At 35.4% G+C, this 23,980-nt stretch overlaps 1 protein-coding gene across 2 annotated transcripts in view; it reads left to right on the top strand.

The window, feature by feature from the left end:
• The window catches only part of LOC123007026 (semaphorin-2A), a 216,711-nt gene that overhangs the window by 173,598 nt on the left and 19,133 nt on the right, over positions 1-23,980 (top strand). For both annotated transcript variants that reach the window (XM_044402032.1, XM_044402031.1), the window contains one exon: positions 12,710-12,761. In XM_044402032.1, coding sequence (XP_044257967.1) covers positions 12,710-12,761 — 52 coding nt within the window. The remainder of the gene's footprint in view (positions 1-12,709; positions 12,762-23,980) is intronic.

The following is a 23,980-nucleotide window of genomic DNA, read 5'->3' as shown; positions in this document are numbered from 1 at the left end:
CCCAATTTTTATTTTACTAAATAGAAGAGAATTTAATTGTGCATTGATCTATATTAACATTCCCTATACCTAAATTTAATAATTTTCAAGTTATGGATTTTTTTTTAATACTACAGAAAATTTATTACTAGCCATACCCGTTTTCACATAGTTTGCTATGGAAATCAAAAATGTCAAAATTGTTTCTCAGTAAACGTCGACAGTGACTTATTATTTGCCAAATAGTGCCAAAATATGGAAAATCATGCAAACTTAATTATTATTGATAGGTTCTACCATGCGATCATTATTTAAAGCTAACAAGTGAAAAAATTATTTTTGTTTAATGAACGACATCATAATTTTGTTACACTTTCCATAAATACAAAATAAATTAATTAAATCTAAGTTTGAGTAGCTTTGACTCTCCATATTTTGGCACTATTTGTCAAATAATAAGTCACTGTCGACATTTATTGAGAAACAATTTTGACATTTTMTATTTCCATAGCAAACTATACGAAAACGAATGTGGCTAATAACAGATTTTTGGCAGTCTCAACAAAAAGTCACCATAACTTAAAAATTATTAAAGTTAGGTATAGGGAATGTTAATACAGATCGATGCAGAATTAAATTCTCCTCCATTTAGTAAAATAAAAATTGGGGTATTTCATTTGAAAAAATTGAGTTATGGGTATTTGAATTATTACAAAAGTAACCTTAAAATTTTATGGTTTGTTAATTTTTTTTTCAAAATTTGAAAACACCGAAAGAAAGATCTAAACTTTCTCTTTCAAACGCCAAAAATACGAATTCAAAATTTTAAAAAATAGCAGAGTTACCGATTTTTAAAGTGGTGCAGATCCAAAAATTTTTGAAAAACTCTAAATATTTCAAAAATGGCTAAATTTAGGTATAGGGAAAGCTGATGAAAACTCCCTTAAAATAACCCGGTTAATCCAAAAACGCAGTTAAAAATATACCTTTCCATTTAAAATAACAAATTGAGTCCGACTTCCGGTATAACCGGAAGTGCCGCCATCTTGAAAATATTTTCATTTAGGAAGTCTTAATGGTTTATGGCTATGTACCAATTTTTAAATAAATACGATTATTTCAACTCCCAATACTTCTAAAGTGGGATTTAGACGGAACACCTTGTATACCTACAAAGCGACAAGCATAATACGAAATTATCGACAAAATTGACTAAATGACGTTTGTTTAATAAATTAAGTAAAAAATTTTCGCTTGTTGTTTTGCTATTCAAACACCCCAGATGAGCAAAACGCGCATTTTTTATAAAGTTTCATATCCTAGTAGGAAACGGTAATTTTCAATAGCATGATGTTACGAATTTGCGATTTGCGTGTTACATGTGTGTTTCAAGCTCCGGATTTATGCGATTTTGTCTTATTTTTGTTTTTTATAGGGGAAGTGAAGTAACTAGTAATTAGGTGTAATGTCGGTCGTCATAAATGTTTGACAGGTACCTGTGATAAAAACTCATTTCGTGTTAAATTTTAACCACACTATAAACGGACCAGACACGAACCATTTTACGTGAAACCCAACTTTAATTTCGTTTTTATCAAAATACGTAAACAACAACACGATATGCATTGGATTTAACGTGTTTGTACCCTTTTTTAAATTTTAAAACAAAAGAAACAAAACATACATCCGGGTATAAATGGAACATTTTAATTTTGCACGAAATTCAGATGACTTTGTAATTACCATGGAGTAAAAAAAAGATAGTAAAAATCGCTGAAAAAGTTGTTCGGTCTGTGCTTTGTTTCAGTCGGGGGTTGGTAAGCATTTACATTAATGAGCTTTTCTGGGAAACACATTATGAGTGGACAGTGGTCATTACCCATAATTCATTAGAGCAGTCATAATTCCGACCCCACATGGAAATGCGTGCAAGTTCGTCCGAACGGGACCAACATCCGCATTTATACATTAAATTAAACTGTTATAAATAGGATTTATTGCACATAAAAGTTTTTTAATTTATATCATGCTGGTGTTCGCGGTTTGCGATGAATCGCGGATTGGACGCGAAATGGGACCAAAACAATATTATTAGCTAAATGACAAAAAAGGTTCAAAATGTAAAAAATAAATTTGATAAACTAGACTTTTGTTAAGAAATAATGTAGCGTTAGCTGTGGCAATTAAGCATCAAAGAACAACATTCATTAACCCCGCGAAGCTCGATTTATCGAATTAGAAGTTTGAATCGTTCATGTGGGGGTTCACCCTTGCTTTCGAACGCTGAATCAGTGAAACAGCCGCCACCGGTTTCGTTTAATAAGATTATGTACCAAGAATAAAGCGTGATTTTCTGCAGTGTCACACGAAACATTAGTAAGAAAAGTGGTTTAATCCATTGTGCCGGTCGATGCAGCGTCATTACAATTCCTCTTCTGTGTGTCAATATGAGATAATGAATGCAGCAGACAAGCGCAAAATTTAAACGCACCCCATGGATGTCTCGCTGCATCTGTCACTGACGCATGTCAACGTTTTAATCCTTTAATCAGTTAGAGAAAATTGGAAGATTTCTTGTAACTGGAAAGTTGTAGTCATTAATGTAGTAGTACTATACTTGTGGTTTACAAATTTTAATAATCTAGGAGTCTCGAGATGTTCTTTTGTGGCAATTTAAGAATGTAATAAAATATTTCAAGTTACAAGAGATGTCTCGGAGATAATGGTCCGTATTTGGAGCATTCCATTAACATGGTATATTAGTTTTTTGCTCACGTTTCAATTTTGGCCTTCCCGAGGCTACGATCCTGTATATAGGGTTACCAATTACAGTCTTCGTGGCTAACGTAATTAGCGTCATTATGTCCTGCCAGCCGTCCCTACGAGAAGTTGCATCAAACGACTCACGTATTTCGCCATCAAAAGAAACCATCTCTGAAAAAATCCTCGATCAGCTTAATTGAATCTTTGAAAATTCTCCAACCTAAAACAAAAATAGATCAGTGTACCTACTTCAAAAGCGGGTTTACTCATTAAGAAGTATTGAATTTCACACCGTTGCGTAAAGGACGTGATTGTGTTCCGTTCTCTCCTAATTTATCCTTAAACCGCAAGCTAAATTTGCAACGGAGCGAAAGCTTCACTATACCGAACCTAAAAGCAAAACTTGGCCAATTTTAAAACAGTTAACATCGTTAAATTAAGCAGACGAACTTCAAAGGTGCCAAAGCCGAGCGAGTTGAGCACGTCTCTGTCAAAGGCTCGGACGACAACACCGGACTATTGGCGAGTCCGGTCACGCGTTTCTCCGGTAAGCAACAATGGCCCCGGAGACAACACTGCTAATTGCATTGGCGAGGCGCGTCGCACAGCGGCTTTGTTATGCCAGAAGAGCCGCATATCGCTTCTAATTCGACCGCTCTTTATTTCACAAGAATATCATATCTTATTACGTTTGAATCTAAAAGGACGCAAGCACGCCGCCAACGGCAATTCAGATGGCAAAGGGGTGAGGACCGATCGTTAATTCGATTCACACCGATTTGTACACACGAAAGGTTTTCTCTTTTCACTAACGCTAGCAAAACAATATAAACATTTTGTCAAAAAAAAAACACTTTCTGTTGGAAATATTTATTACCGAATCATTACTTTTGGGCTAATACTAAAGTTATAATTTTCGTCTTTTGTGACGAATAAGTGACACAGATGGAGCAAACTTTACAAAGAGCCCAGAACTAGTCCAAGTTCATTATAGCAACTCTAATCTTTGTTGTTTCTGCTTGTCTTCGCACTCTTCTCTTTATCTCTATATTCGAGCATCGAGTAATGCGTCAAGGGAGTGCGTTAGGTAGTAGTTAAACGTGTCCGTTTTTCTGCTGCATCCATAATTTTGCGTGAGAGAGTATCGAGGCGGAAAGCTTTGCGAGGGCGTTCGGTAGAGCGTGGTGCGTGAACACGCGGTAACAAGCGGTTTAGCATCGGCCGTACAACGGAGGAGCGTGTGGTAAGCCGCTGCCACCAAAACTAAAGCATTTTATGCTTATTAGAATCCATTTGTTTTCTACTCGGTATAGTTCAGGTGGACTCTCAGTCACGAAAACTGCCACTTTATTACGTCAGATTTCGTACGGCTATGTCCCGGAACGTAGACCATTACTCAAATTAGCCACCTTATTTACGACTATCGGAAAACACACATCTACAGGGTGCGTCAAGAAATGAGCAAGCACTTCAACCGATAGCTGAAACATTGCGGAATACCCAGTGGTTTGCAAAGTATTTTTTTTGTTTTAAATTTTTTCTGTTGTAATTTGGCGCAACAAAATAGTTGCAAAAAATATGCGGTGGCCGGCGAGTGTGAAACAATGGTGAATGCTTTGTGATGGTTTCATGGCAATAAAGTGTCGTCGCTTTGTGTGCCTTAATGACCTTAGGTATTCAGCACGGCTCATTACCTATAACTTGTTTGTAGTGAAAAACGTATGAAATGTTTGTGTGAATCTAGTAAAAAAATGTGGGTTTTTTCTCACATTAAAAGTAGAGGCTGTCTATGTCCATCTGTTTGGCTTTAACACGTTAATTAGTCGTGCTAGGTTGGATATAACGAGCTGAAAATAAATTTCCAGGTAGTATTTGTCATTATTTAAAATTGTGAAATTTAAAAAGCCCGATTGGTCGCAATAATCATAATTTTCAGCTCGTACGAGCCGTAAATTGACAATTATTGTATAGGCCATAAAATGAATTAAGGCAAATAAAGTGTACTCGTCAGTGATGTTCGAAACTGACATCGGAACGCCACCTATTATTTCTCCGACTGCAGTAATCAATCATGATGAAGGCACATTATGCAGTTGGGGGACGGGGTGCCGCTTTCTAGCCATCATCACGGTTAGTTTGTCAAAAGTAGCGTGAATGAAGTGGGAGGACTTGGGGTAATTAATACTATGGTGATAGCCTGGTTAGATAGGACCTGCGGACCACCGACGTCTACAATCCACTGTAATAGCCGAGCAGACTAAATTAGATCGGGTTATGTCATTATCTCGGATCCGGCTACCCGAATATCATGTGATTACAGCAGATTGATAACATCTTTGGCGCTATGTCGTCATGGACCACAAATTAATTGCCACTGATGTTGTTAACTAACAACCGATAGATCACCAGACCCGAACCAATTTCAAAAATTAAAGCGCATTTCCTCAAATCAATCGCATTAATCACTACATAATTCAAACACCATCTAAATATTGAACAGTATTCATTTCTAGTTCAAGTTTAATTGTGAGATTGAACCGAGACTTGTTGTTTTAATTAAATCATAATTCATAGAGTTTCAATATATCAGTTCTCCTCATTTACTAGCTTTTCTTTTAATACCTAGAGTACAATCTATACTACAAAAGAAGCAGGATTTGGGTTTTGACCACCAAAAAAATGAAACTTTGCTCTGATATTGCTCCTAAATACAAAACTGTAAATTCTATCACTTCAATAAGTGAGGTTTGGCAACAGATCTCGATTGTGCAAACGGCCAATTTTTGTAGGTCCCTTCATTATCTTCAAAAAAGTTGTTGCTTAGATGAGACACATTTATTAAAACATACTGCTGTTTAAAGAAGAATTGAGATCTGTCTTATAGGAGATATCGGAACTTGTAACACGAATCCTGTATAGTCATATTAAAAAAATAGAAAACATTTAGATAGGATTTCTTAAAAGTAATAAATATTGTAAATAATAGCGTTTTTAAAAGTCAATATAAAGCTTGAAGCTGTATGCAGTTTGAAGGTTTGAAAAAGTGGTTTTGTGACAACTCTGTCGTATTTGGTGTCGCCAGCTGCACAAATCAGGGCCGTGCGAACCTCCGTTTGTTGCTTTTGTCGTGAAAAAGCTCGACAATGGCGAAGAGATTATGACAGATTATGATAATCTCGTGGTTCGTGTTGGCATTGTTCGTAGGGTCATCTGGCTAAAGCTCTCTTTTATCAATTAGAAGTCCGTGGAGACTTTCCAGACTGTGTCAGAACGTCTTGTTTGTTTAACACATCCGAAATTGGAGTTGTAAACACACAAGAACATATGACATTGTCCATAAAAATCTAATCCTATTAACTCGTCCCGAAAGTTCTCCGGCGCCCGGAAAATGGAAACTATACAATCTGGTGGCACAAATTGGCTGAAATATAGAGATGGGCGCGATACCGGCCCTTACTTTGATAGATTAGACATGTTTACAACTCTCAGACAGTGGATTGTCGCAAAAGGAAGGGATATAAAATCTTCATTTTAGTTTATCTCCTGCCACGTACACGTAGATGCTCCCTCGAACCGGAGGCATTCAATGCAACCACTCACTGTGAATATAAGACGACAATTTATTGCCATTGTATAAAACGAGATTGGCCTTCGGGCGACGGCGACGTCGCAAAGGAAGACAGCACAACTCGAGCAATCGCCTCTAATTCACGGCGAAAAAAATCCAAAGATAGATTAGAGGCGAACTTTAAAGTTGCGGTTAAATAATAAATGATGCCAAGTTGTGACAAGCTAACATCCATCTTTATTCAAAAGCAACAAACAAAAATAAGACACACGCAAAAAATAAAAACATATGGAATGTGTCTCCAAACCGGAATAAATGTAGACGGTGAGGAATCACAAAAGCAAACTTTATCGAAAGAACGCGCTTGCACAGGAAAGCATGACAGAAAGATAAATATATCTCCTAAAAGCGTTAAATATACACTACAGATATTCACTGGGAGCGACGAATTCATTACTTTTTATGTTATTTATAGATTCATAAAATGGAGAAATAAACTGTCTTTAAAGACTAGTTTGCTCGCTTCACCCAACATTCCTAAAACATGTTTCGCCGAATAAAAACCGAGGAATTCCACTGGAGTGCCTCTATCGCACAAATGTCATCAATCACCAGTTATCAGGGGAAGCCAAAAAGTGCATCATTAGTTTCATATCAGTAGAGTTAGTGGAAGCTCGACGGACATTAGGACCGGGATAAAGGCCGAAGACGAGCATAATAAACACCAAACAGAAAGTTTTCCCTTATATTTTTCAAACGCAACTAAGAAACCAGCCTTTGACGTCGGAATCGGTAATTGATTTATCAGAATACTCTCTCTGGCAATGTCTCCGATCGCTCGCTCAACTGCTATAACTCCTTGTAGTTGTCGGATCGCGTCTTGAGATTATACCATGTTATATTTTTCTCTTGGTCAGTCTTTTCCTTTCTTAAAATATGTTCCATGGTCGATTAACAGGGTCTGTAATGATAGGAATTGAGTTTATGGGGCCTTTCCACGGAAATGTTTTTGTCGTCGGTTCTATTTTGTGTTCAGTAGATAAATCATAGTGGAACGAGATGGTCCGATTTGTTCCAAGCAGAAAACGACGCTGAGAAATGAGACATATCCGCGACTCCCCTGTTATTACAGCGAGGAGTTGTGAGACGATTTCCAGCCGGAAGATTTGGTCAATTTTATGCGGCGGCAAGTTTGTTGCAAACCAAATAAAACCTAAAATTGCACGTCGTGTTTATAGAAAATAATAAAAGTGATTTACGAATACGCTTGACGGTCCAGAGATGATAAAGATGTATCTTTGAAAGTTTTTCTAACATGCAGAGAAACTTTCCGGTGCTTAATCTAACCCTACAGGAAGGATATGGCCGGAAAAACAACCAAACAAGTTTTATGGTCAGCATGACTTCTGATTGTATAGTTGGTTTTTGTACTTTGTAAATATTGTGTTTATCCAGGTGAAGCCCTTCATCTCGGATTATCGCACTTGCACGTTTAATTAAAGCTCGGTATTGAAATAAATCCTTGCAGTTTACATTAGGCAATCATGTTTACCTTCGATCAGTCCTAACATTACGTGTTTATTAGGATACGTGTTCGTGATGTTATCACAGTATTTAGAACGGCGAGTGTGATCGAGGCGCTCGTTATGTGCAAATTTTACTTGAATTTTCGTCATTAATCCCGTCGATAATGATGTACAAGATTTGAGAAGAATTTCAATTAATTCATGACAAGTTATGATAAATCACGCCGCTACTTTTTGGCAGCCGTTCAAAATTCTTATGAAGAGAAGAGTCGAATAGCGCCAACGTAGCTGTTTTCTGGTATAATGCGGCCAGTCTGCGAGTAAATTACCGTTATTTACAGTAACTACTGGATAAAGTTGTTACTCTATTACAGATTTAGTAAATCACTGGCCATAACCGCTATTATGGCCTTCTTTGTTCTTGCTGGCTTTTCTCCAGACGTTTGTCGATTTCACCTCGAATTAAAAAGTCAACTTTTGACTGATAAAACTTGGCTTGTTTATAGATCTGAACCAACTGGATATGATGTTCGAAAGCGCGGAAGGAACCGGTACAACGCCGCTATTTTCAAAACATTATTTCCGCATGACTGTGTCTTTTGAAAACGTCGGTTTACCAAACGCTTATCGAATACAGGCAAACGCCGATGTATTATATGAATAGCCGAACTCGCCGGAAGATGTAAATGTGCAACATTTCAAGATATTCGACGATATTTTAACTCACCCAAGGGCATTAACACGTGAAACGTTTCTCAACGTCAAAAACAACTCTTTCACTCAATTATCAGAAAGACAACGTCGACGAAACTGAATTTACGCTTTTCAAACTGATGCTTCAGTTTTCTAAAATCAATTTTCCAATACAGGCAGCTTTTTAACTTTTAAATTATTTTATTTCCAGAGCACAATGTTTTTTCTAACGAAAAATTTGATTTTTTAGATGGCCTTAATGAAGCCCAGTTAATAAGCACAATTTAACATCAAATGAACAATTTAAATAAGTCTTAGAAATCAATTATAATAAAAAACTGTGATGTAAGCACAAAGTTTGAACAATGTGGTTTGATATTTGCATATTAAAAAATAATGATAAATGGATTTCACACTAGAAAATATTTGTTGATTGTTTACTTAACTGTTTTACAGGAACCTTCTTATTCGTACCAAAGAAAAAAAATACTTCAAATTATAAAGAACATTTTTAATAAAAAAAATTAATCATCACCTACTAATGTAGAAAAATAAGAGTATATGTATTTAAAAAATTCTTGTAAACCTAACTAAAAAAGCATAAATCGAAATTTGGTGCTCAGCCTTAAACCAACAAAAGTTGTAGATAAACATGATCTTGAGGTTAGTTCTTCAGAATCTATTCCATCGTGTTAAAAAGTTATGTTAAAAGTGTAGCAAAAACAGCCATAGAAAAATGTTTTGTCGAAGATACCACCAAATTTTATTACCTCAAACGTTACCGACTATTGCTATGTAAATTTTGGAATAAAGTACTCAAAAGGAGTAAATTTCGTTTATACTGAATTATTTGATGATTTTTTTTTTAAATAACTATAACTCGGAAACTAGATATACGAGTAAACATTGGGTTAAGACTTGTGTACTATTACAATTTTGGAACAACTATTAAAATCGCCTTGTTCTTACGGAAAGGTTTTTTTCTTATAAGACAACTTTTAAATGTTGTAAATAAATTTTTATATCTGACGAGGGAATGCTGAAGTCAAGGAAAACCAAGCTTAAAAAATTTGTAGATGTGGATAAGTTTTTTTTTTCATTTGGTTAAAACATTTCTTGGTTTATTGAGATTGAGGTTTATGAGAAATTTTATTTTAAATGCTTTCAGAAATTCAGATATTTCAATAATTTAAGGTTCAATACTCCGAATTCAAAGGGAATTGAACTGGTTATGATATCGTCCTACGTATTCGATTCCTTGTAGTAAAATGAATTAAGCTGCTAATATAAAATTAAAATCTGAAAAATATTGATGTTCTAACGTGACACAAATGACGTGTTCTGGCCAAATATAGCTACCGGTCTAATACCGAACTTCTAATAAAAGACTTTCTTATATTATTTTTATTATAGAAATACATGAATGGGTTGAAATTACTCGTATAAAATATTCACAAATTAGATAGTTCAAATACGAACGTCATTTGAATCTAAAAAAGGATTTATCATATCTATTATGAATGAAATATTGACTTTAAAATTAATTTTAACAAATGATGTGGGTGGTTTCTTTTCATTTATTTACGGTTATTTATTTCCAGTTTTTCTTAAAATAGGTTAACAGATTATCCACTGTTATCCCTTAATTAAATAGTGATACGTGTCGACAGTCAATGAAAATTTTTCTACAGATGCGTCAATTTTAATCAATGGATTTACGTCCGAGTTGAATTTTACATTACTGACGTCATTCCAATCCAAGAATAAATCGTGTTAAACTTCACTACTTTGTGATCGCCGTCAAAATGGCGTCTAGTACTCGAGTACGAATTAGTGTCGTGCTTTCAGGACGTGCGGTTACTTCTCCACTGACATTACACATTACTATAATGGAATAATCTTTGGTAGCTTAGCGCGAAATACCACGTAGGTTGATGCTGTCATTATGGAGACATGTATAGAGAAGACGATTTCCAAGTCTTGCTTGCATACCATCACCCAACTTACATATACGTACCGTTCGGCAACTTGCTACAAAGGAGATGCTAATCTAGTTATATCTGCAGACCGTGAAGCGCATGCTAATGGAACGAGTATTGGAAACCACGAATTATATTAACACGCAAAGTGCCGTATCATTAAGGCAATGGCCTTAATTGTAATTATCTCAAAGTGCAAATGAACGCATACTTCACCTTTGCCTTCACTGATTTCAGCACGTGAAGCTGCGAGCAGTTTACTTAAGCAATACTATGTCAAAATTTAGTATAAAACCTTTTTTTATTAGAAACGTAAAAATAAAGAAAACATCTACTACTTTATAAAGTGAAAATATTACAGCGCCTGTATCCCATTAGTACGAGAGTAATTTTATTAGTCAATCGTTTGGAATAGTTTCTTGTGCATTGTTGAGTAGATATGAAACCGTTTAAAATGAAAATCTGTGCTGTTTTGTAAAGAGCAGTACGTAATTGTTTTTGGGTGCTTGACAAAGGAGAGGCAGCATTGTACTTTTGAATATTAAGACGTTATAACTCGATTGAGAAAAAAGCAATTAAAAATAATTGCCGCCAGTAAATAATAAGTACAATAGATTTCAAAGACACGCATTTCTTCACAATTAATAATAGCTTCATTTGCGAGGAGTCCATGCGTTAAGACAAAAGGTCGCACTGTAAATTAGAACAATGTGTAATTTTGTTGAAAATTCAATCGTCACAATGGAATCGGAAAAGTACAGCTTTGCAATTATCTGTCGGAAAGTTATTTCCAAGTCACTGTTTGAATTTTGCGTGACACTACTGACAAGTAGTCCGCCTCGGGACGTCGAATTATTTCTGTTTTTGAAGATAATGCCATGGACAAGTCGAAATACAATTTCACAGTAATATCATTACAATTGGCTTTTGTTGGCTTGTCTTAATGGCAGACGTGATTGACATAAAACTGCTACTTTTAGTCCTCGTCTGGGGTATCACGGCACGTCTGTCGCTCTTTGACAGTGATATCTTGTCACGACTCGTTCCCATCATAACGCAGTAAAGGTTGTGTACATTATTAAACTGTTTATGTCAGCCTATTCAAACAGAGCGTCATAATAACAGTCAAACACCAGATTTCCGCCAATTCGACTAATTACAAATACATAACATCGCCACAAAGTTGCTCCACAAAGTCGAATTTATACTTTCAAATGTGCATATCTTATGCAACACATTTGGGGGAAAAGCACCAGACGTGCCAGAACAGCGAGAAACACGATATCCTTTCAGCTGTTGATGTTTCTCAAGACAAGGAAAAACTCACTGCTTTTCATGAAAAACAACAGAGATGATACTAGATAAATATAGATATGTAAGTTGTGGTGTATTTTCACAAAACCTTTATGATACTCTCGAGTTAACGGTTAATACTCTTCGTTTTATGGTAAGTGTATTGTAATGTTTCCACAAGATGCGGAAGATAGTTGCGTATCTCACACCACTGGGAATTATTTCATTTACATAATATAAAACGCTAACGGAAAATTTTATAATTCCTTCTGCCTTTGTCAATGGCGGGGAAAATCGAATAGACACCTTGGGAATTGTATAACACACTAAATAATCAATTAATTAGGAGCTTTACCCTTATTAGAAACTAGAACGATCGATACTTTACGATACTTTTCATTTGACCCGGCGCATCCACCAAAATATTTTTAAAATATATTGTAGAAAACAGCTCATCAACTGAAATACAAGTTTCTCCCAGCTGCTACACTCCTTGCAATCATTATAAAACTGTCTAAAAGCGTGCTAGGTGTAGGTGTATTGAAATCCATCGTTCCCATCTAACTCATTCATAAAACGTTGATATTGTATTCGATTCGTTCTGCAGCCACTCGAATAAAAATCCGGATATTAACAGCTCCGAATATGGTAATACATGTGACTGACATTCCATCCAAATGCATTATTCGAACTTTTCAAAATTTAATCATTTTCAAACAAAAGTGCATTGATTTTTTATTTCGTCTGATCGAACACTGAAAATTGTAATTCCATTACTAAATCATCTACAAAAAGACTTTCATCCATTGTCACTCACCTGAAAATGGCACTTATTTTATATTTATTGTTTCATAAAAGTTAGGCATGTTGCAAAGAATAATTTATTTTACTCAAATGCATTTTTTCAGGGATCGTGTCTACAGACTGAACCTCAGCAACATCAACCAATCCAACTGCGAGGTAAGATTTTTACTTGGTTAATTTTCCGTCTAGTGCGTGTTTTTATGTCCCCATTTGTCTTGTGTTACTTGCACTACCCGCCGCTGATATTCCCGGCTTAGATTATTACACTTCTCACCCTGCGTGCAGGTCATATCCACCATCATAATGCATGATGAACACGCAGTTTACTACCTTACTGACGCCTAAACGAGACTCCTTACCCTCTCCTGATTAGGACTTACGATGCAGTGTCACTTATTTATAACCCAAAGTAGGGGACGACTCCAATTTTTACATTTTCGACAATTTTTCAGGTGCGTCTAAACAGATATAACCGCCCTTGTTATAGAGTAATTGGATTACGAATAATTTAAAAGATACTTTCTTGAAACCCGGGGGAGTTGGTGTTATTACAACGTTAATCAACTATTTTAATTATTTAGCAGGCATTATCAGTATTATTAAACTAGGTAAATAACTCGTGAAACCAATTGTGTGGATTGTGGTCGGAAATGGTACGTTTACGGCATTGTCGGCCGCCCTATATTGCTTTCGTATAATTGCATCAACAATGAAGTCCAGATAGTTGTGTTTTGAGCACTTTTTTTAAGTCAGGAAGTGAAAATGTTTTTTGCATACAAAGAAGTTTTCTCTTCAATTAGGTTTCAAACCGTTGTAATTATCCCGTTTTTTGCTAGGAGTGCCGCCAACCGCCAAAATTAAAAATTAACTCGGGCAAACAGCAGCAGCGTTGATAAAACGGCGACGGCGTAGCGAAAATATCCGTCATAAAGAATGGCGATATTGAAGTCGGGGGCTTTTATTTTTACCGGCCATTAATTAAAACCAGGCTAACGTTGGAGCGATCATAGGTGGCGGCGACAACGGCCGTTACGATATAAAAGTGAGATTTATGGACGAGTCATTTAAACGGCAGGTTCAGATTAGAGCGTAGAAGAGCGGCCGGACCGCTGCAGATGACGGTTCAATTGCTCGTTCTCGTTAAGAATTTTATTAAACAATGCCCGGCTGTAAATTATTGTGGGAGGGGAAGAGAATGCGTCATTAATACTCGAGTGATTTTTTAAGAGTTTCCTTTTTCGTGACCGGGACCTAATCGTATATTATTCGCGTGCCGAAACTGACTGATTTGTATAAGGCAGTACCGCCCTGATTATGATGGAATCAAAACGAGATTGGATAGTTAACTAACCCAAGATCGTAAATTTATTAGCGAGCTTCCGGACGAGCCTTGAAAAATACGTGGCACACCTCAAGTGGCTAAGAGGGGACCATTCCTGCTCTTCAATCGATTGCTACACAGCAATTTTTTAATATTTCTTCGCGAATAGCAGTGTTTATGTAAATTCTTCGCTCACCTTTAAGGAACATACCTAGCATCCGCAATAATTTTTCAAACGATATAGACTTCTTTAATTAACCTTCCTTATCATCTTTAAAATGTCTGTCAAATGTGTACTTAGTTGTTAACATTGTAATCACATAAGGTGTGTTTGTTTGTAATGTTGTTTTTGACTTTTCTTCATAGTTAAGCACATTTTGTAAAAAATAAATTATAATTATTATTGTTAAGCTAAACCCTACTTGTTTTTATTTAATTTATTATATACTTTCGTTCGTTTGTTAGTTTTATTCACATTTTTTTTTTCATTATTATTTATTATCTTTATTTTATATTTAAGAATTTTGATAATGTTCTTTAGTACGTATACTTTGAATCATCGCCGTCTCCATAGAAATAATCCTTTTCTCGCCTGGGCATTTTTTGAGTTCAAGTGATTCCCGTTGGCGCTTTAATCTGGGGAAAATTTTTGACAAATCCAGTTTTTTAGCTTAAAGGGTTCAATCTCATAATATCAATTCTCCCTGGCGTATCTAGTTTTGTTGTATCCTTCCTTCACAGCATTTATTAATTGCGTCATTTTTCGTTAATAATTAAAAATTATTCAGTTTTTCCTTAGTAACCCCCGTAACTAAGAAAAAATCGGAATCACTGCTCCAATGCATTTTTTACGAAATGCCCAGGCGGGATATTGATACATTTGATTAAGGAGGCGGTGCTTTGAATAAAGTAAGTAAAATTATAGTAAATGAATATTTATGTTTACACAAATACTATACCTTTTACATACACGGTGAATAAAAAGTATAGAACCAAACGTTTTTTGCTTAAACGATTCATTTTTTGAAAAAAATAATTAATATTTCGTGTCATTAAATACTATAAAAATGGGACGTTTTATCAAGAATAATTTTTTTCTAAATGTTCTTTTTCTTTTAAGTTTTACAAAATTTTTTTTTTATGGCAATCTATTACAAAACCATTTTTTTTCATAAATACTATAAACTAAGGATTATAACCATTAATTCAATTCAATTTTCATCAATTTTTTTGTTTCACATAAGTTGCCATTTTGACAAAAAAAAAACTCAAAAACAAAACGAAATTTTATTCTCAAGACACGATCACACGTTTTATAGCATTTTATTATTTATTATTTTCTAGAAGCTAAACAAAAAAAAAACACGCTTGGGTCCATACTTTTTATTCTTACTTATACTACTTACTTTGTGTTAGAAAGTTCCTTATTTTAATAATATTTCTCCGTTGTGTTTCTCATTTTTTTGAGAGATCTTTTTTTAATTTTTATTCTTTTCAGTCTTATATGAACGAGCTTACGTTTTAACTTTTTCTAAATTTTTGTTAGTATAAACCACCGCCTCCTTAATCAAATGTATCAATATCCTGCCTGGGCATTTCGTAAAAAATGCATTGGAGCAGTGATTCCGATTTTTTCTTAGTTACGGGGGTTACTAAGGAAAAACTGAATGATTTTTAATTATTAACGAAAAATAACGCAATTAATAAATGCTGGGAAGGAAGGATACAACAAAACAAGATACGCCAGGGAGAATTGATATTATGAGGTTGAACCCTTTAAGCTAAAAAACTGGATTTGTCAAAAAATTTCCCCAGATTAAAGCGCCAACGGGAATCAGTTGAACTCACAAAATGCCCAGGCGAGAAAAAGATTATTTCTATGGAGACGGCGATGGTATAAACATATTGCGGTGGTCTTGCATCTGAAACGTACGCCTTTAAGTACTTATTTTTTGTCAAATTATGGTTTTCTACTCGGTTTTCAATTTTTTTAATATTGTTAGAAACAGAAAAATTGTAACAACACAAATCCGAGGTATCCCTAACTACTGGTTAGATGCTTTTACGAGTGAGCTATTAGGTGTCTCTACTCTATTGTAAATAGAGATAATAAAATTTATTATCTTTACTTGCTTAGTAACACAATGATGTATGTATGGTTAATAAAACGATGTCAAATCTATAAAAAAACAAGCTTTTTCCATTTTAATTTTTTTTATTTTTCTGTTTTTTTTTTACTTTCTTTATACTTTTTAAGACGCTATTGCTTATATGGTTATAATATAAAAAAATAAATGTTACTGTGCATTGTTATCAGCTCACAATAAAAATAAATCTTTTTGTGTTTTATTAAGAAGTTTGGAGAAAGAAGTTGAAAAAAGGCGATCAAAATGTGGTCGTAACCCGCATCATGAAGCATTAATTTTTAACATTCCCCTGCCGTAAAGTGCGATTTTATATTCGCTTTTTCTTGGCCTGCGGAGAGATTTGCGCCCATTCCCCCCGAATAATCCATAAACTCTCATTTAAAATGTATACCATCGGATCAATCATGTCCGACCTTGGCGAACTCCCCGCTAGGGGCATTTTTCTATTTTCCAATGATAAGTTTCGAACGCATTTTCATTCCTCTCGAGACACACAACCCCAACCTTTAACTCTAAATCCGATACCAGTTAAAATAGTTTTCATGTAAGCATTTTTTGATATCAGAAGAGGGTGTTATCCCCTTTTTTCGTCTCGTCGCCAAATAAAAACCTATTTATCCGTGCAATACACGTGTTTATCGCATATCAGATAAATTCGAGCGACGATTACAAAGAAAGGGCCGAAAAAAACTTTTAACCAATTCCCACATCTAGTTATTAATTCTCGATCCTGCGTCACGTCGATCCCACATCACATCAGACGATCCTTTGGGAAGCTGGAGCCAATCTAAAACACATTCGGCCAAGATTGGAAGTATTGTTTTTTTGATGGACGTCCAAAGCCGATCTGCGGATTATTCGTGTTGCAGATGGAATTAGTAAGGTGCACTTATAATACAATTAATCTTTCGAGACTGCCGTGCGTGAATATACTACTCTATAATTACAGTATTGTTGGACTAGTCACGAGCAAATAAAACAAACTGAAATAGTGCCCACTTAATAAATATCCAGCAACCGTCATTAGCCCACAATTAAAAATAGAAATGTATAGGCCGCCAAACACACACCAATCCCGGGAGGTGGCCCCATGACTATTCTAATTGAGTATCGGCTTTGTGCCGAAACTGGTGAATTATAGTCGGTGAGTGTTAAATGTGTTCAATAAAGGCGGTCTATGAGCACACATCCATTGTCATCTTATCATGGTACAAATGCGTCCGACGGTCATGTTCAACCACAGCGGCCTTATCGAAACCACGGACCCATTCACACAAATCGGCCAAATGTAATCAACTGCACATGACAAATGTAGCGTATTAAACAAACCCATTCACGAGAAGTTGGCCCGAGTTATGGGTTATTGTGTGTTTTTTCTAATTGTACATCATTTGATTATCTGCCGACCTGGAAATACTGATAATCGATGAAACGATTGCCCAGAAATAAATAAATATGTAGTTGCAGATTGGCACAATATTGAAGCCATATTTCTTGCTGACTGCACAATAGGAAAGGAATTCCAATTATAAGTTGAAATGCGCGCAGGCCTTTATAGATTACGGTTATCATAGATGCAATGGGTTTGGCCGAAAGTTCACCATTTATTCCATTTATTAATTAACCAAGTTTCAAATTGCTGATTTGATGAATCGCACGAAGGCTTGCGCTAAGAACGCTCCAAACAGAATTAGCGAATAGATCATTCCCTGATTTCAGTGTTTTATTAAATACGAAATCTTATTTGTTATAAACCCTACTCTTGGAGCTGAGTATTTTGTAAAAAATTGTTTAAAAATAAAGGCAAAATCAACAATTTTTAATATACATGAAAGATGTAGGTACAAAATATTCCATTTACAGCGTTCTAAACATCCCCACAGCGTCGTTTATATTATGTTTGGTATTATTAATAATTTTTTGTTTCTTCATCCAAAATAATGCAGAAAAAAACAAAAAAAATTGTAGTACAGGGTTTTATTACATTTTTATGTTAGACAACCAAAAATAGAGTTTAGCTTAAATAATAGCAACGATTTATTTTCATTTTTTAATTAGACTGAGTCTTTTTAACTTAGCTGAGTTTGGACTTTGCATTCGAGTTATGCCGTGGTGACCAAATAGGCAAGATTCAAATTGTCACAACTGAAAAACAGCAAAATTTTAATGTTTCATGAATAAGAAAATTATTTAATTTTACCACTTGATTTCAACTTTTTAGCAAAACAAACCCTCAACTGTTTAACATTATTTCATATAGATGTACTAGTTGTGAACTCTTACTGCGGTCTGTTGAATTGTGATGACAGTTATTTTATGGAGGTTTAATTTACTGTAACATAATGTTGGTTTTGTGGAATGTTCTACAAAAGGAGGTTTTTGTTCAATAAAATTGTCGACTGTTTTATGGCTGGAACACTGTGTATATAAGTATGCGGTTGAGCGAAGAATACCTGCAATTTCAATTCCAGTTTTGATTATTGTTGACATAGACGTATTCCGGTATTACGTTTTCTATTTGTACACTGTTTCTTTGAAGTCGGTTAGCTTGTAATATGAATCGTGTTTGCTTATATCTAAGACGTTTGAAATTAAAATTGGGAGGCACACGTTGCAAAGGAACACGATATTGCAGTCGAAACGATCTTAGTAAAATTTTAATTACTGCGATAAAACTTGTCTAATTTCCGTCGTCGCTAATAAATAAACGTCATTAAATCGTAGAAAAACGTCCGTCGTCGAGAAACAATACTTCATTCGGAGCGAATCTCGAAATTGGAACGTTTCCGTGTTTAGCTAAGGACAAAGAATCGCGAATTATCCGTCGCGACTTTTTCCGAATGAAAATTGTTGCGGTGCGATAAGTGTGAAATCGAATTCAGCAGGAGATTTGAGCCGAAAAAGAAATAATAATTTTCAATGGAAGCAGATAATGGTGTAATTTGTGCGAAGATTTCTTCACAAAAAGGTTCCTACAACACGACTGAAAACCAATGTTGATGAGTAAGCGAGCAGAGACGGGTCGAGAAAATCGGATAGATAAAGTGTCAATATTTGCTGAAAACAAGATCCGATGGAAGCAGGATGCTTAAAAGCTTCGTAGCGAAGGTGAAAATACAGGATTACAACGTTTTAAACGAAATTCTGCCCAAAATACAAGGTGAACGAATGATTTTACGCTTAAAAAGCTTTCAACATCGTGCGAATGTTATTAAACACCCTTTCCGCAAAATTAAGATGTATTTACAATTTTCGCTTTAATAATTTATAACGGCGGGATTTCGAGTGGATAACAAAAGATTTGAAAGTTTATAAATTTCATAATTATTTTACCCGACACGATACTTTAACGTAGCTTTTCGATTTCTTTAAATCGATTCACAAAAGATATTAGGAGTAATGAATGTCTATGATCCTCCCCTCGGAGCCGGAGGCGTCCTCATCGGGGCGTCTCTATAAATGTCCCTTCAGCAAATACAAGTAAAACGTAGGAGTGCCTCCGTAATCACTCAATGCCCAAACATTGACATTAGGTCTCTTTCCACAAAGAATAAGGGGTGTTTCTCGATATTCAATTTAATAACTCGACTCTGAAATCTCGAACGTAAACAGAGGGTTGACTCAAACGACTCCACTGTAATTAACTGAAAATACAAAAATCACAAATCCTCAAGTGTTTTACAAATTAGCCCTCCATTGACAAAGTCGTTCGTTCAGAAATGCTTGTCGTTTAAATAAATTCGTCGAGGGCATAATTGAATGCGTTTTCGACGTATTAAGCGGAAATTTATGTTGCGGATACGAAGCCACGGGTCAGGGCACCGTTAACTTGCTCGATTCTGGATAAAATCACACGAGATTGGCCAATAAAAGCGCAGCAAACAATGACCGCATAAGCTCCTGCTGCTTGCGTGCTAGCAGGAGGAAGCGACGCCAGCGCCTCTGGCGGCGTGATTGATGAATCCTGACACGTGTTAACTGCCTCATCCTTGTACTCCTTATTGGCCCATTTCTCAAAACTACACTTTTGTCAACCCGCATAAAATTTTAACGACCAACACGACCACAAACCGATGTCCCACAAATAAATCGCACCTCCACACCACCCTAGCAAAATAATTCCGGCAATTCTTAAAATTATTTGCTAAACACAGTTATAATAACAATAAATAATTAGTAATAATTTTTGTATCGAGAAGAGAAAAAAGTTAATAATAAAAACAATTAGAGAAATAAATAAATGAAAATAGGTACGTTTAACTTTATTAAATTAAAATCATTAAAAAGTGGTAGTAAAAGTCTACTTTCTTTGTCGGAAAAGTACTACTCGACTACCAGAAAACCATAAGAATGGTCATAGTTTTTACAATTTTATTTTCGCATTTTTAGTTTTTTTTTTAATTCATTTAAAATAAAAGAATAAAATGACCTATGATAATTTTGTTTAGTGTCAATTTTGGCTTGGCTACCTATAAAACTTTGAAACGTGTTTTACAGAACTGAGGTTTCATCTGGTCGTTGAAAAGAGATTAGACAGCTTTTGGGTCTTTTTAAAATTGGTAAGAACTGGTGGATAAGAAATCAAAATGGGGGTTTGTAGCCTTGATGAGCTCTTTTCCAAATGAATGTTTTTTTAATGTAAAAATCTCCGGTTTAGTTTCAATTTGCCTCTTCGGCCGTTCGGTTTGTTTTGGAAATCAGTTTCGAAGTCGCACACGTAGCGAATTCGAAATCAGTTCAGCGTTAGAATTCCCTTACTTCGTTCTAATCATTGAGGTGGAGACGTGCTTTGCAACGTTTGACTCCTCTCCTCTTATCTCTTAAAACAAAAATCGTGCGTTTATTTTTTTGAATGGAAATTTGAATCGAATGGAATAATCTCGGTCGTTAGCGCGTTCATTTTATGCACTTTTAATATCGATAAATTGCGATTATGACGGTGATATTGGACAAAAATATTTGCAGTTTCAACAAGCGATAATGTTTTCAAAATTGCTTTTGTTTTTCATATCTATTGCGATGGGTGTAATAATAAAGGTGAAATTTTACAATGTCAATAACGATGTAATAACACGAAAACATTTTGCAAAAAATTCGGGAATAATAATTATTGTGACGATTTCGAGGGATCTAATAAAACTGGTCGTTCATTTTTCAACGCCTGTAAAGTATCCCATATTGAAAATAATGGAAGTCTTTTGTAAGATAATAACAATAAGAGACTCGTGCACCCTATTTCAAATATTTAAGAGTTGAACCGAGCGTTGCCCCGAGCAGTAATAACTAAGCATTCATATTATAAGCTTAATATTGGATTCCTTTTCGAGATACCTTACACGACCTTAATGAAAGTAGAGACACCGGGGAATCGGTAAGCGTTGTTGCGCCGACAACGGAACTTCCGTTACTATATTTTCCACCAACAAACGACAACAATTTGTAAAATGCAGTTTTTAATAAATTGAAGTGTTTTAAACACGAATCTGAAGGAATAAGGATTTTTCATCTAATTTTACGAGTACGGTTAATTGGGGACTATTTAATTTTATCGAGCCTTCGCCGTGTAAAAATTAGTAAAACGCTGCGTTTCTTGGCCGGTTAATATAGCATTTGCTTAACACTAAGTACAAAAGTTTCTCCGGTAATTGTAAAACTTGTACGAAATTTGTGTGTAGCAAGGGCCATTACAGCAATGTTTCGCACTTTTGGGGTGAAAGTTTGCACCGGTTACTAAATAATGCACGGTGGCGCGTGATGTATATCAACCGTAATGGAAAAGAATTTCTTCCCTCTGGAAAATCAAACCGAAAAACAAATTACTCGTGCACGACCCTCCTTTCCCCGTCGACAAAGACACGTACTTAGACTTGTAAAAAATGATACGATTTGTTAAGGTAAACGTTTTATTGCTAATCATTTACGCTGACTCAGACGGTTTTGCATAGAGGCATTTGTCACTGTTATATGCGCCCCTTCTGGTTGCTACTTGCAAACAAACACGTTTCTTTTTCGCTAGCAAATTTTTAGAAATATTTATAGTGCAGACTGGAGTGAAAATTCACAGATAAATTCAAACGCGGAACAACCAAAAATGAAACTTTGATACGAGGAAATTGCGACGAGAACAAAATGCGGTGAAGGCTTTTGCATGCACGAGATCAAAGTTTAATTCGCAAGTTTCAAGAATTTTGATAAGTTTTTAAAGATCCAAGTTTTTAAGCGGAGTAATTGCGCTTTTACAACGCGAATGGCAACGGCGCAACTAATTTGATCAGACAACATTTCTAATCTATTCGAAATTGGAAAATATTAAAAAATAAAAAATTTAAATTGAAATAGCGGCAGTGTATATGGAGTGTTGAATTAATTTGGATAAGAAAGCTTCTCCCAGAGAAGTGTAGTTTTTCTCAAGCGCTTTGGAGTCTGTAAAAATTTGTTTATTTTACTGTAGATTGTTGTGTAAAAGAAATTCATCATTCCGTAAATGAAATTTTCTTTTACGGCAAATTGGTAAAGTTTAATAAAGTGGATCGAGGTTATTTAAGTCATACATTTAGTTCTCGTGCGATAAATGCAATTCTGTTGCAACTCATAAAGTGAAAAGACGTAAAACTTATCTCAAAATTTGTTAAACTTGTAAAACACGAGTGTAGAAATAAATTTCCGTCGACTGGCTTAAATTGAATAAAAATGGTGTTGTTTGTGTTGGAGTTCTTAGCTCGTTTAATTCGAATTGTTTCGAGTGATTATATGTCGTGAGTCGAGCGCTATTTTATATGCACAGCTTCGATCCCATCTAGCCAATTGCTATTGTGATATTCCGAATATAGCACCTTTCATTGTTCGAATTAAATTTTAATTGGCTATAAATTTCAGCTAATTGTACCTGGAAATATTGTAATAACACATAAATAGAGAAAATGGAACTCGAAAATTTATAGTGCAATAACTCGCCAGTTTCGAATCAAAACCGCCGCGAAATTTCGCAAAAAAGTTCGAGGAACATTGTCAAATAATAAATTAGTGTGATTCCGGGCGAAACGAATAAATTCTCGAAGGTTGGGCCCGGATTGTTATTGGTGCAATTCTAGTCCGGAGCAATCGGCAATTGTAGCCGAATGACAGCAAACGTACGTAAATTCAACGTGTCTCAAACTAATTAAAGTAGTTAATTCCGGTTCCGGAACAAATGACGACCATTATTCGTCTCCTCTTGGTCCGGAGAGGCTCGGCGAGACGGTCCTCAGGGAGCGAACGTCGAGGTGCGCCAAAAAACGAAGATTTTAAACGAGCGTTGACACTTTACGCTAAACCACGAATATGAAGATGGACAGCGCGAAGACGGGCTAAAAGACAAAAGCACAAGCTTTTTAATTGCAAAAATCACGTTGTAGAACAAACATTTTTCCGCGAAATTAGTTATTGCCTCTTCAACCTGTTTGCGAATCTAAGCAAAGTTTGTTTTAAAGTTTGCCTAAACAGCTTTCGTAGGGGAACAATGTCACTTGAAATCGTAAAGCTGGGGTTGGCAGACATTAAGGGTTAGCGCTTTTGTAGGGAGGGAGCAGACGATTTATAACATTTATGAATAGATAGTTTGAGTTTATGAACTAGCGAATACATATTTAATATTTTAATTATACTTGTGTCATATCAACATCTATAGGAATAGCATTTATGAAAATAGACCATTATACTATAAAACTTTATTACCTCTTTTTTTTTTGGTGAAAAAATCTAGTTAAAAATACAGTGAGCTCTCACATCTTGTATTTTTTTATCGCTCGTAAAGAAAGGGTTAAGGTTTGAAATTTGTCCAAGACGACCCTCACGCCTCCGGGAATTTTTCTAAACTGCCGCACCGTTTGCTTTAATTAAAAATTTCTCCCCGCAAATAAGGGCGTTGA

Source organism: Tribolium madens, unplaced genomic scaffold (genome assembly GCF_015345945.1).
Source record: "Tribolium madens isolate multiple individuals breed KSU strain unplaced genomic scaffold, Tmad_KSU_1.1 Scaffold_3;HRSCAF=73;Tcas5.2_LG2, whole genome shotgun sequence".
Lineage (NCBI taxonomy): Eukaryota > Metazoa > Arthropoda > Insecta > Coleoptera > Tenebrionidae > Tribolium > Tribolium madens.
This window is presented reverse-complemented; position numbering and strand designations above follow the sequence as displayed.